At 43.0% G+C, this 13,759-nt stretch overlaps 2 protein-coding genes across 3 annotated transcripts in view; both read left to right on the forward strand.

The window, feature by feature from the left end:
- Positions 1–8,067, forward strand: part of LOC110304608 (myosin-2-like) — a 26,583-nt gene extending 18,516 nt beyond the window's left edge. Inside the window, 14 exon segments of the mRNA XM_021176019.2 lie at positions 1–381; positions 978–1,104; positions 2,017–2,135; positions 2,268–2,464; positions 3,080–3,263; positions 3,344–3,509; positions 3,615–3,739; positions 3,895–4,203; positions 4,288–4,491; positions 5,029–5,154; positions 5,233–5,403; positions 5,487–5,591; positions 5,684–5,779; positions 7,915–8,067. The exon segment at positions 1–381 is cut by the window's left edge and continues 33 nt beyond it. Coding sequence (XP_021031678.1) covers positions 1–381; positions 978–1,104; positions 2,017–2,135; positions 2,268–2,464; positions 3,080–3,263; positions 3,344–3,509; positions 3,615–3,739; positions 3,895–4,203; positions 4,288–4,491; positions 5,029–5,154; positions 5,233–5,403; positions 5,487–5,591; positions 5,684–5,779; positions 7,915–8,067 — 2,463 coding nt within the window.
- A 2,662-nt stretch (positions 8,068–10,729) lies between these two features.
- Positions 10,730–13,759, forward strand: part of Myh1 (myosin heavy chain 1) — a 25,376-nt gene continuing 22,346 nt past the window's right edge. Inside the window, exons 1-5 of one of the 2 annotated variants that reach the window (XM_021175700.2) lie at positions 10,730–10,752; positions 11,029–11,061; positions 12,481–12,724; positions 12,813–12,956; positions 13,076–13,232. In XM_021175700.2, coding sequence (XP_021031359.1) covers positions 12,521–12,724; positions 12,813–12,956; positions 13,076–13,232 — 505 coding nt within the window. In that variant the 5' untranslated portion in view covers positions 10,730–10,752; positions 11,029–11,061; positions 12,481–12,520. Of the gene's footprint in view, positions 10,753–11,028; positions 11,062–12,480; positions 12,725–12,812; positions 12,957–13,075; positions 13,233–13,759 lie in introns of those variants that run through there. The other variant, XM_021175701.1, reaches the window with a different exon arrangement.

Consider the following 13,759-nt stretch of genomic DNA (forward strand, 5'->3'; position numbering starts at 1 on the left):
GAGGAGCTGGAGGAGGAAATCGAGGCAGAGCGGGCCTCCAGGGCCAAAGCAGAGAAGCAGCGCTCTGATCTCTCCCGGGAACTGGAGGAGATCAGCGAGAGGCTGGAAGAAGCTGGCGGAGCCACTTCAGCCCAGATCGAGATGAACAAGAAGAGAGAGGCTGAGTTCCAGAAAATGCGCAGGGACCTGGAGGAGGCCACCCTGCAGCACGAAGCCACAGCAGCCACCCTGAGGAAGAAGCACGCAGACAGCGTGGCTGAGCTCGGGGAGCAGATCGACAACCTGCAGCGGGTGAAGCAGAAGCTGGAGAAGGAGAAGAGCGAGATGAAGATGGAGATCGATGACCTTGCTAGTAATGTAGAGACAGTGTCTAAGGCCAAGGTACATGTTTGGAAAATGGATATTAATGACACTAATCCATATGGATGCCTCAGTTTGCACAGGGTATTTTCTAGACATTAAGTCATTTGCAGGAGGAGTACAGAAAGATACCAGAGAAATGATAGTGTTTTTTAGTATTTCCATTTTACATACGAAGATATGGGATTCAAAGAAGCCAAGCACAGGAATCCATCCCTCTGTTGTTGATAAGTGACATAGCACAGTCACTTGTGCTCTCCAAATTAGGGTCGCTCATATTTTGTATTGTATAACAATGTTCTAGTATATGGAAAAGGAGTGAAGCATTTTTTAATAACTTCGTAGAGAACAGATCATATAGTTCTTACAGAATTATAAAAATCAGAGTCCAATCTTCAAATTTTCATATTACTATAGCATCCAGCTTCATAATTTCTCTTCAGTAAAAGGAAAGACATCATCTAGATTATATTAAATTTAGAATAATTTGATTTATTTGTTCAAAGAAGTATGTTTTCCTTTGCAGGAAAACTAGCTGCAGCAAAGGCTATCCATTCTCTCAAAGCTTTGTCATCTCTCTCTCTCTCTCTCTCTCTCTCTCTCTCTCTCTCTCTTAGGGAAACCTCGAGAAGATGTGCCGCACCCTGGAGGACCAGGTGAGTGAGCTGAAGTCAAAGGAGGAAGAACAGCAGCGACTGATCAACGACCTGACAACCCAAAGAGGACGACTGCAGACCGAATCCGGTAATTCTCTCTCTTCAACGCTGTCTGAGCATAGAGATGAGGTAGTTAAGAATAAATGAACTGCTGATGTGAGCATCTAATATAAGCGACTAAGAATACCGGTGATTCACCAGAAGGCTGAGAATCAGCCTACATCCAAGTCATGACTAGTGCAAGCTCTGAATCCAAAAGGCCTTGAGGATTTATCCACAGAGGAGGCTCTGGAATCAGGAGACACTCCAGCATGATCCCAGGGTTTCTGTCTCAGCTCACATCTTTTGTTGTTGCCATTCCTATTTTGCAGCACAGGGGATGAAATTCAGGGCTTCACACATGCTAAGCAAGTAGTCTGCATTGAAGTTGTGTTGTGTCCCCAGCCCTTCAGGTCCTCTTGTTTATGTCAGTGTGAACTTAATTTCTGAAGGAAGCAAGGCCCAGGCCCATCTCTCAAGTGTCCCTAGAAAATCCCCAAGATGACTCACTGGGCAACATCTCACAAGCCTGCAGTGTTGAGTTCAAACACTAGAAGCCACAGAAAGTGGGAGAAGAGAACTCCAAACAGTTGTCGCCTTTCACATGAATATTGTAGCAATCACACACAAACAAACACACACACACACACACACATCTGTGGAAGCAGATTTTTTTAGATCCTCATTTTGACAGTCAACACTAGATTTTGCATATTGTCATAGAAATAAGATTTTACTACGAGGAGAGAAAAGGAATGTACATTGTATTTATTCCTCTGGGTTGCCATGCCAGCTTTATTAGAAAACGTAGAGATTTTTGCACAGAGCTCGAAAATATCAGTAAGTAATTTAATCATCCAAATTCTCTATTTGGGGTGCTGAGTTAAATTTGCGTCTGAAATGGGTTTCAGAGTTTGTTCTTTACTTAGAGAACATTAGTGCTGTTTCTTCTGTTTCCCAGGTGAATTTTCCAGGCAGCTTGATGAGAAGGAAGCGCTGGTATCTCAGTTATCAAGGGGGAAGCAAGCATTCACTCAACAGATTGAGGAGCTAAAGAGGCAGCTTGAAGAGGAAGTAAAGGTGATTATTAATCTAAGGCTGATGGCTGCAGTTTGTTTCACGAGTTGACCCTAGAAAGAGCCAGTTCCACCATCGTTAAGGGGAATAAATATTTAAATATCTAGTACAATGAAGATGTGAACATCTCCATAGGCCAAGAACGCGCTGGCTCACGCCCTGCAGTCCTCCCGCCATGACTGTGACCTGCTGCGGGAACAGTACGAGGAGGAGCAGGAGTCTAAGGCTGAGCTGCAGAGGGCACTGTCCAAGGCCAACAGTGAGGTGGCCCAATGGAGGACCAAATATGAGACGGATGCCATCCAACGCACGGAAGAGCTGGAGGAGGCCAAGTATGTGCACATTTGGGAAAGAATGTGCAGAAAACTTTACATATCCATGCCACGTCATTGCGAACTAGCTTCTGTCTTCTAGACTACCATAATAATCCCCCAGTAAAATGAACATATCCCCGACCTCCTGCTGACTTAAAATCCAGTTAAGGTAACAAACAATTGAGAATTCCAGAGCCTGCTACTCTTTGACAAATGTCCCAAGCTCATTGCTACCTCTGCACTGGCTGCTCCGTCTGTACACAACAGTTCCTTTTGGTCTCCCACTAGTTCACTCTGTCTTCTTAGCATGACCTTCCCTAAATAGCTAGAGTTCTCACTCACAAATCACCGCATTTTATTACTCCTCACTGCATTCATATCTGAAGGGTGTTCTTAAGCAACTTTAGACTTGACTGTTGTTGATGTCTCTCTCTTGTCTGAGCTCCATGAAGGAGGCGACATTTGTCTTGTTCACCGCTGTGTATTCATGATGTCTGGTTCTAAGAGGACCCTAGTGAATCTTGTTGAGTGAATGAATAACATCAATATGAAGTTTTCGATACTCTTCAATGTGATGATAGTTCATATCTTTAATATGGTTTCTTCTTCCTAAAACTTCATGTAATCTTCAAGGAAGAAGCTGGCTCAGCGTCTGCAGGCAGCTGAGGAGCACGTAGAAGCCGTGAACGCCAAGTGTGCTTCTCTGGAGAAGACGAAGCAGCGGCTGCAGAACGAGGTGGAGGACCTCATGCTGGATGTGGAGAGGACCAATGCCGCCTGTGCTGCCCTGGACAAGAAGCAGAGAAACTTCGACAAGGTGATTCCCGACGCATCCTCTCTCTGCTTGGCACATCTTTTTCCATCACCCACAGCAGCTCACTGCTCTTGTTTTCTCAGATCCTGGCAGAGTGGAAGCAGAAGTATGAGGAAACCCATGCTGAGCTTGAGGCATCCCAGAAGGAAGCCCGCTCCCTGGGCACTGAGCTCTTCAAGATGAAGAATGCCTACGAGGAGTCTCTGGATCAGCTAGAAACCCTGAAGCGAGAGAATAAGAACTTACAGCGTAAGGCCCTTTCTCTCTCAACAGTACCCATGACTCGGAGGGAATGCTCGCTCTTCTATGCCATGCCTTGACCACAACCTTACCTGCTTTTCACCCTATTTACAGAGGAGATTTCTGACCTCACGGAACAGATTGCAGAAGGAGGAAAGCGCATCCATGAACTGGAGAAAATTAAGAAACAAGTCGAACAAGAGAAGTGTGAACTTCAGGCTGCTCTAGAAGAAGCAGAGGTACAGGCTGCATGCACGGTTAACCAACTTATAGAGGAAGAATTAAGTCCACCTACAGGGCATGCAAACAGGCACAGCACACAGTCTTCTGTGTGTAGTAACACTGCATCATGCTTGTTCCCCGTTTGCTAATGTTGCCTCTCGCTGTCCTGAAGGCATCTCTGGAGCACGAGGAGGGAAAGATCCTGCGTATCCAGCTGGAGCTGAACCAGGTCAAGTCTGAGATCGACAGGAAGATTGCTGAGAAGGACGAGGAGATCGACCAGCTGAAGAGAAACCACATTAGAGTCGTGGAGTCCATGCAGAGCACGCTGGATGCTGAGATCAGGAGCAGGAACGACGCCATCAGAATCAAGAAGAAGATGGAGGGAGACCTGAACGAGATGGAGATCCAGCTGAACCACTCCAACCGCATGGCTGCCGAGGCCCTGAGAAACTACAGGAACACACAAGGCATCCTCAAGGTAGGTGGCACCAAGAGGCGGTCCCAGATGAGTGGTGTGACCCTGCCTGTGGACACAGTGTCTCAATGATGGTTTATTACACAGGACACTCAGCTGCACCTGGACGATGCTCTCCGGGGCCAGGAGGACCTGAAGGAGCAGCTGGCCATGGTTGAGCGCAGAGCCAACCTGCTGCAGGCTGAGATCGAGGAGCTGCGGGCCACGCTGGAGCAGACTGAGAGGAGCAGGAAGATTGCAGAGCAGGAGCTGCTGGACGCCAGTGAGCGCGTGCAGCTCCTCCACACTCAGGTGGGCTTTTGCACAAACACCTCCTGGCAGTAAAAGCATCTCAGAACATAAGAGCTTGTAATTTTTAATGTAACAGCCAGATTTTAACTTTTGCCAATTTTTACTGGGTTTCTGAATGAGAAATCTCTCACTGTTTTATGTTAGCAATTGTTTTTGATTCTCTTCTAGAGCATTTTATGGGTGACCACACTCTACTGTGTCAGCATATCTAGTCATTCTTATTGTCAACACTGACATTTTTATTGTGAAGAAATGTCATGCTACAAACATCTGTTGCAATTTTATTTATGTGCATGGACAGTCTGGTAAATGACAACTATGAAATCATAAGGCTATTTCACTTCTAATGCACGTCAAAGTGCTGACTCTCTCTCAGCATCTCTAATTTTTCTTTTCACAATTGTGATACATAACAAAGCTCTTTAATGTTGAGAAACATTTCTTTTACTTAAAATTTTTTATCTTATGATATTCAAGAAATAACTACCACTAAGTACTTTGATAGCATAAGAAAGTGTAACACTCATTTCCAACCAGAACACCAGCCTCATCAACACCAAGAAGAAGCTGGAGACAGACATTTCCCAAATCCAGGGAGAGATGGAGGACATCGTCCAGGAAGCTCGCAATGCAGAAGAGAAGGCCAAAAAAGCCATCACTGATGTGAGTAGAGTCACATTTCTGCACTCAGTGAGCAGTGGGAGCTACTGATTTCAAGAGCTTTCTTGATTTCCTAATAAGGCCGCCATGATGGCAGAGGAGCTGAAGAAGGAGCAGGACACCAGCGCCCACCTGGAGCGGATGAAGAAGAACATGGAGCAGACCGTGAAGGACCTGCAGCTGCGTCTGGACGAGGCTGAGCAGCTGGCGCTGAAGGGCGGCAAGAAGCAGATCCAGAAACTGGAGGCCAGGGTGGGTGTCCCCGTGTTTGTACATTTCTGTAGGTTTCCAATGGCGCATTGGACCATATTTCTTCAGAGCCTTCCCTTTTGTAGGTGCGTGAACTGGAGGGTGAGGTAGAGAGTGAGCAGAAGCGGAATGCCGAGGCCGTCAAAGGTCTGCGCAAACACGAGAGGCGAGTGAAGGAGCTTACTTACCAGGTAGGCAGTGGTACTTAGCAGCTAAGCCCCGTCCAGATGTATATGAGACACTCACAGTGATAGCGCACCCTATGGTTCTTATAATCTTACAGACAGAAGAAGACCGAAAAAATATTCTCAGGCTTCAGGATTTGGTGGATAAACTCCAGGCAAAAGTGAAATCTTACAAGAGACAAGCTGAGGAGGCTGTAAGTATCTTTAGGATAGAGAATAGTCAAGTCCTTGAATTGGGAAACGCTACTAAATAATTCACTGTATCATCCCATTTAGTAAAGAAACTGTTCTACAGATTCTGTACGTTAGGGCTTTATACATCTTATTGCTTCTCACATATTGTTTCTAGTATCAATAGCTTGATTTTAAGGGAAAATCTCAGCTTACAAAGGAACCACAAGAAGAATTAAAAGCAGAAATTATTCAGGTTGTTCTTCCAGGCTGTGACAGGACAAAGTGGTACAGAGATAAGATACATAAGCAGAAATCCCCAGACACCTAGCTGTTAACAAGCAAACTTAAAAATAACTCTTGGGCACTGGAGAGATGGCTCAGCAGTTAAGAATGCTGGCTACTCTTCCCTGGGGACCTGAGTTCAATTCCCAGCATCCACAACCATCTCTGCCTCCAGGTCCGGGGATCTGACACTCTCTTTTGCTCTCCATAGGTACCAGTCAAACAAGTGGTTTGCAGACATACATCCAGACAAAATATCTGCACACATAAAATATAGAATAAAAGTAAAAAATAACTCAGGCTAAAATAGATATTGGAAACGTGTGATTACCAGATTGTTATTTATTATAAACAATAATAAAAGGAAGATTTGACTTTTACAGATATATGGAATGTAGCCAAATTGTGTAGAGGATTAATAATGCCTATAAAGCAATGGTTTTTATAGGCTTTTAGTATGAATCAAATTAAAAATAAATGAATACATTTATATCTAATTTAGAGATTAATACTCATAATGCAATGAAGCCAAGAAAAGAAATGAATCGGTTAGAGAATATTATTTTGTAACATGACATTTTAGTAATGCCTGATACCTTCTGGAGAATCAATGAAGCAAATATAATATAGCTAGTTTAACGAAAAAATTAGAGACATACAAATAGCGCCAAAGGAATATAAAGGGAGACAGGTCTTGCACATAGAGCAGTGTTTTTAGTGTAATGTGTATAGCAGTTCAAAGAGCTGAAGTCACAAAGATTCTGATCTTTTGTTTTTCCCAGGAGAATGTGCGTTACCAAGCTGGGCTAAAAACTTACTTCAGAATTACTGTTGAAAAGGACCCAGGTCCAGATAGTTCTGTCAAAATTTCAAGGAACAGATAATCCCCAGCTATGTAAGCAGTTCAAGAGCATGGGAAAGAGGCAAAGCCTTCCAATTCACATTACAAAGCTCGCATAACCCTCATACCAAAACCGGTCCAAGGGAGGACAGGGGAAGAAGCGAGGGCAGCCTTCCCCAGGACTGCTGCCACGGCAGGGACACATTGCTAAACACTGAAACCCTTACTTATCCTAAGGGCTTGTCTATCCGTGAGGAAATAGGCTTAAATCCTCCAATGTGAAGATGCCTTATTCGAGAATCTGTCAATACAATCGTTATATCAAAAGCAGCAGAAATAATCATTTTACGTCAAAATAACCTATGGTCAAATTCAATGGACATTTTTCATGTTTTATATGATTATGAAATCATGCTTACTATGACGAGGAATAATTAACTTCAGTTAACTGTCATTACCTAAAAGCAAGCATTAACCACCTAGTCTTATTTATTTATTTATTTATTTATTTATTTATTTATTTATATTCTTGTTTCTCTGATCTTTTTGTCTCCTTTTGCTTTATTCATGGCATATATCCATTCAGATAATTTGGTTGTTGAGGATGGAGAGGTGGTTCAGCCATTAAGAGTACTTGTGGCTCTTCGGAGGATCTGAGTTTGGTTCCCAGCACCCACTCCAGGCAGCTAACAACAACATTCAACTGTAGCTCCAGGCTTTCCAGCGCCCTCTTCTGTTCATCAAGAGGGTCTGCATACACACATGAAGACATACATACATACATACATACATACATAATACACAGATACAATCAAATAAGATTCTTCCAAAATTACGTTTTGTTTGCAAAATTTGTGATGTGATAATTTTGAGACACCAATCCCTAATCATAAAACAGTTTCAGTGGGAAGCAAGAATCTTAGAAAGGGCAAGATTTTACTTCTCTATTCATACCAAGCGCTGTTTCTGCCAGTCTACAAAGCTTAGAAAGATTACAGCACGGGTTTAATAGAATCCCATTCTTATTCTCAGGAGGAACAATCCAACACAAATCTATCCAAGTTCCGCAAGATCCAGCACGAGCTGGAGGAAGCTGAGGAGCGGGCTGACATTGCTGAGTCCCAGGTCAACAAGCTGCGGGTGAAGAGCCGGGAGGTTCACACCAAAATCATAAGCGAAGAGTAAGGCAGTCCCGATGCTGTGGAATGACCGAAGCGAGGCACAAAATGTGAAGCCTTTGGTCATGCGCCTGTGTGATTCTATTCCATCCTGTTGTAAGGAAATAAAGAGCCCAAGTTCCTTTGCAAGCAATCACCTTGGGTTGGCCCTGTCTTTTGTCCCCTTCCTAAAGCAGTGTCAATGTTTGCAACATCTCAGTGATAATTACATCCCATCTGCAACTCAGAGACACACACTTCTTTACAAGTATCTGGTTTATTGGGATGGTTTGAGTTGATAAAGGTGTCACTTACCAAGAAAGCCTGTTCTGATGGAAGTAATTTCTATTTCTTTTGAGTTGTTTCTGGTATCTTCATATTGGCAAATCCCAGAAAGTTTCTACCACCCATAACATAAATCCGATTTTCTAGGTCTAGACAAAGAATGGTGCTAAGTATATTTCTACAGAGATAGTTCACATTAACCATGTCATTAATTCTCCATGTTTAATAACTGCATAAAGAAAATAAGCACCAAGTATTCTTCATTATAATATTAATAACATGAAATTACCCATAGTATACATGATAGCTCATGTGAACCATCAATTTTTTTTTTTTGTGAAAGCTGTAGGATGCCTATCAAATCTGAACACATACAAAACACTATTTTATGTTATAATTTGGTAAAATAAGTTATGTGCCTATTTTTCACATTCTTTGTAGCCTCCTGTATAATTGTATGAATAAAGTTATTGACTAAGAAGACTAGACCAAGAATCTCATAGCAGTTTGCTCAATGCATACATATGCATGTAGATACAATATGAAGATACCAGGAACAAATTTATACACACACACACACACACACACACAGTAGCTATCTAGATATCTAGATTATTGAGACATTTTCCTAGAAGATTAACATTTTAGAGCTGGAAACAACTTTGATGCACTGCTAAAAACACAGTCTTCCTAGACAGTGCCTGGTAAAAGCTAATTGCTAACTTCTCAACTGAGCCAAAAGAAAATTGTCTTGGCTTAAGGTCTTGGCTTATGTGGCAAGTCTGAGACTGATTTCAATGAAGACATGTGAAGGCAACTTCCCAGGTAAGCTGGTTTGCATTGGTCTTGTGGAAGAGCACAGGATTGCTCTTCTCGCTGTAGTGGCTCTTCTTCTCTCGTTTTTTCCCCCTATCTCACCTATCAATGCTTAAGTGTCTTATAGCTTGGTAGTAACAACAACAACAACAGCAGCAAACCAAAGCTTCGCTTTCTCCTCTCTGAAAAGTAACCCCACCCCCACCAGTAGAACCAAAGTTCATCTTAAAATTTCCATCAAATCCTATTCAGAGAATTATGAAAACATTTGCTCTAAGAACTGTTAGTCGCATTTTACAGATACCTAATGGAGAAACAGATACATAAGAAGCAAAGTGATGTACCTGAGGGAGCAAAGCAGCTAGTAACTGTCTAGGAAGCTCCCGGCGGATGCAAAGTTCTTCAAGACCCTTCTTGGTGTCTTCAATCTGCTCTAGATAGAGTGTCACCATCCGGAGTGCTGGGCTACAGATCAATTAGCTCACAGTCCAAACCACTGTGTGACTCTCCTCTGAGAGTAGATGGTCCTCTCTTCTTTGAGCTTGGTTGCTTTGTTAGAAGGATGAGGGTCACAGAGTCCCTTGCAGTAGTGAAATCATATGACCATCGTGATCTGCATCTCTAGATACCTACGTTCACACATGGCAATCTGCAAAACAAGACCCTGGGGGCTCAGTCTCAATCATGCAACCTTAGCTAAGAGAGAAGATTCCAGGCCATTCAGACAGCAAAGCAAACACGAGTTAAAATAGGAAACAATGTCCAGGTGTTATTTGTAAGTGAAAATTTAAATATATACCACCGAGGCTGCTGGAGAAGTCAAACTTACTGGCACTTATAAACAGAAATCCCATTTTTAAAAATTTTCTCACATCCATTTTCATACAGGAAACAGGTTTTCACAAGCAACTTGAGGTTGTTTGTTCATTTGTTTTTAGTGAGAGAACAACGCGTGTGGCTAGGCAACGATTTGGGGGTAGGTCAGGAGTGGGAAGGGGATGACTTGACAGTGAGTCAGAGGTGACTGACTGGAGGAAACAAAAGCAGCTGTCTTTCTTTGGCTGTTCTTCATCAACCAGATTTTAAAATTAAGCTTTGAAGCATCCTTCCAAAGGGACAATGAATTGAAAACAAAACAAAACAAAACCTATCTTCTTGGGAGGAAGCAACAGTTGTTGCAGCTACACTGAGGAGCTGAAAGCTTCCTTGGTTTAATATTGCAATTGTGTGGCAGCTGAAGAGCCTTCACAGAGGGCACTCAGTGAAACAGAAGAACTCCAGGCAACAAAGTGCACGGATTCCAGAACTCAGCAGTCTTTGAAACAACACCTTACATTATTCCAAGGACGGATCATTTTCCTATCACCAACAACTCAAATTATTTATAGGAGATTGATTCATATACTTAACCCAATGTGAGAGGGAATATTTCTAATTATATCCAAACATCCTTAATATGAGGGGAATTAGGCTTGGAGACCTTCCTTGCCAAAAACACATTTTGCCAAATATGTTTTAAGAAAGAGGAGGAGGTTACGTGTTTTCCATATTTGATCCTATAAAAGTACCCCTTGGAATGAGAGTGACTTGTCTTTCCTCATAAAGCTTCAAGGTAAGAGGGTGTGAGGACAGGGCTCTGTGTGGACGGGAAGGGATGCCTGGCTGCTGGTGTGCATGCCACACATCCTGGCTCCTGCTGCCCTTGGCAGTTCCTCCAGTGAAGCACCAAGTTACTCTGTAGCAATTGTAATTAGATGTCTTAGTCTTCCTAGCCATTTACTGGTCCCCTCAGATAAGAACTGTGCTCTTATTGGGAGACACTAGCATTTAATCCGAAGGCATTAGCTTTTTTCTTTCTTTCTTTCTTTTTTTTTTTTTTCAATTACAGTTTGGACCCACGGTCGAAGTTGCATCCCTAAAGGTAAGGTCTTCCCCTCTCTCCCTGCTTTTTCTTCATTCTGAATGCAAGTAATCTTTCGTATTTGCAAAGTGTCTGTTGGGGTTGAAGAATGAAAAGCGTTTCAGTGTCGTGGCTTATCACGCTTCTGCTGAAAAACTCTGAGGGGGGCTCAGGAAACTGGGTCTCATTAACACAGATCCTTTGCGGCACGTGTGATGCTCTCTCGGAGTCCTGGGGATTCCGCGCATGAGACTTTCTATATCTAGCTTTGGAGTTTGTCTTTGAAGCAATTGCAAAATGCAAAATCAGTTTTCTCCTTTAAAAAGAAAAAACACGAGCATTCTATGCTACAGCTTTTTAGCACTAATTAGTGAGACAGTGAGATGACGTCTAAATGGACAGATGGAATGGATCAACCCTTGACTTACCAAAGTACAAACCTGCATGTTGTCTCATAGTCTGTCAAATAAAAATTTAAATGGTGAGAAAGCAGTTTCAGCAAGACAGAGTACTTCAATTTTGGTATCAGTGATTGCAATTTGAATGGAGAAATGGGGAAAAAAAGTTTCCCAAATGGAGCTTTCCCAAAAAAAGGGTATCTTTTAAAATTACAATATGGATTACATAGGATGACTGTCCACGGAGTTTGTACATGGCAAGAAGTTAACCTTAAAGGAAAAAGCTGAGAGAAATATTCAAAATAGTATGAGTAAAAGAACACACACACACACACACACACACACACACACAAAACATAATAAAGTTTGTCAAAATGCAGATAGAGGGAAAAATAAACTGTCATTTTAACACAATAATGCCAAACCAAGTTCTTCACATTTCTACTTGCTATTCTAGTGTGCAATCCTTGTAACTGCTGAGTCTGGAGTGTGGGAATCCCAAACTCTCCACATGCCAGAGAGACCCTAAAACTTTAGCCCGATTGTTCTTTTTAACGAGGCGAGGCAGCCAGTTCCCAGCCCTTCTCTGCATCCGGCATGTGTTCTCAGAGGTGTGAAGGCTGCCAGAAAGAGAAGGACTCCCTGCTTGCTGCTAGGTGCTGGAAATGAATCGGAGAAGGAGAAAAGTATAAAGAGCCAGAAAACATCTTAGCATCCTCTGTCCTCTGTGTTTTATAGAAGCCAGTGGTAGGCAGCTTCTATATATTGTGTGTATATAAATCACAATTCATATACAACAAACGAGGTGCAGGAAGCAGTAGACTTCTCACACAGTAGGAGAGCCACAAACAACTCCTTTCCAAATGCATGATTAAGTACTTGTCAGCACTGGCAAGGAACAAGGAGTCTGACATTTCAGCCACACCAGAGCCAGGGAGATGGTTAGGCCCGGTGCAATGCATTCACCCAACTGTCAGGGAATGAAAAAACAATGCATGTGATGCTAATAGTTTCTGAATTTCTACCATTTCTCTCTTGCCAGGCAGGCTCTCTCACTGGGCTGTGACCAATAGCCCGCAGCCATGAGTTCCGACGCCGAGATGGCCGTTTTCGGGGAGGCTGCTCCTTACCTCCGGAAGTCTGAAAAGGAGCGAATCGAGGCTCAGAACAAGCCTTTTGATGCCAAGTCATCGGTGTTTGTGGTGGATGTTAAGGAGTCTTTCGTAAAAGCAACGGTGCAGAGCAGGGAAGGGGGGAAGGTGACAGCCAAGACCGAAGGTGGAACTGTGAGTAAAACCATCTAGAGCTGGGGACACTACACTGCGGGGCTAGTTTGACTTAGTTCCCAACTTAATATCTCTTGCTTATGGACAGACTGTAACAGTAAAAGATGATCAAGTCTACCCCATGAACCCTCCCAAGTACGACAAGATCGAGGACATGGCCATGATGACCCACCTGCACGAGCCCGCTGTGCTGTACAACCTCAAAGAGCGTTACGCAGCCTGGATGATCTACGTGAGTTCGCTATCCTGGCCTTTTGATCAAGAGAGTGGTTAATATGTCTTTCTCTTTTTTTTAAAAAAAGTAGATGATGAATGTCCCATTCAATAATTATGTCCCCTCTCTTGATGCAGACCTACTCGGGCCTGTTCTGCGTCACTGTCAACCCCTACAAGTGGCTGCCAGTGTATAACGCAGAGGTGGTGGCAGCCTACAGAGGCAAAAAGCGCCAGGAGGCCCCGCCCCACATCTTCTCCATTTCTGACAACGCCTACCAGTTCATGCTGACAGGTGAGTGGCACAAATGTTTTTCATGTGAATTATCACCTAACCCAACAATATCAGAGTCCAAAAGACCTTAAGAAAGAACCGGTTGTTTGTGATTGTTCATGATGTTCTAATTGTTTAGGAAAGTTGCCAAAAGCAGAGCTGGGGGTCGGAGGAGGGGGGGTTAGGCACTATCAAACCAGGGACTAAACTCCACTTGCAATTCCACCCTGGTACTCAGCAACCTAGAGTCATGCTTTACTTTGTGTATTGAATAATGAGAAATGATAACTGAGGGACACACTGCTTGACTAGAAGTGCAAATCACATCATTGACCCCACCCCCTCACAGCTTCAGTTGCTCCTTGTTTGGACTGGCTACTTTTAGAAGTACTGCCATTTTATTTTTTTTATTTTTAATTTATTATTATTTATTATTATTATTTTTTTAATATTTTTATTAGGTATTTTCCTCATTTACATTTCCAATGCTATCCCAAAAGTCCCCCATACCCTCTCCCCCACTCCCCTACCCCCCCCACTCCCCTACC

The sequence above is a fragment of the Mus caroli genome, chromosome 11 (assembly GCF_900094665.2).
Source record: "Mus caroli chromosome 11, CAROLI_EIJ_v1.1, whole genome shotgun sequence".
Taxonomy (NCBI): Eukaryota; Metazoa; Chordata; class Mammalia; order Rodentia; family Muridae; genus Mus; species Mus caroli.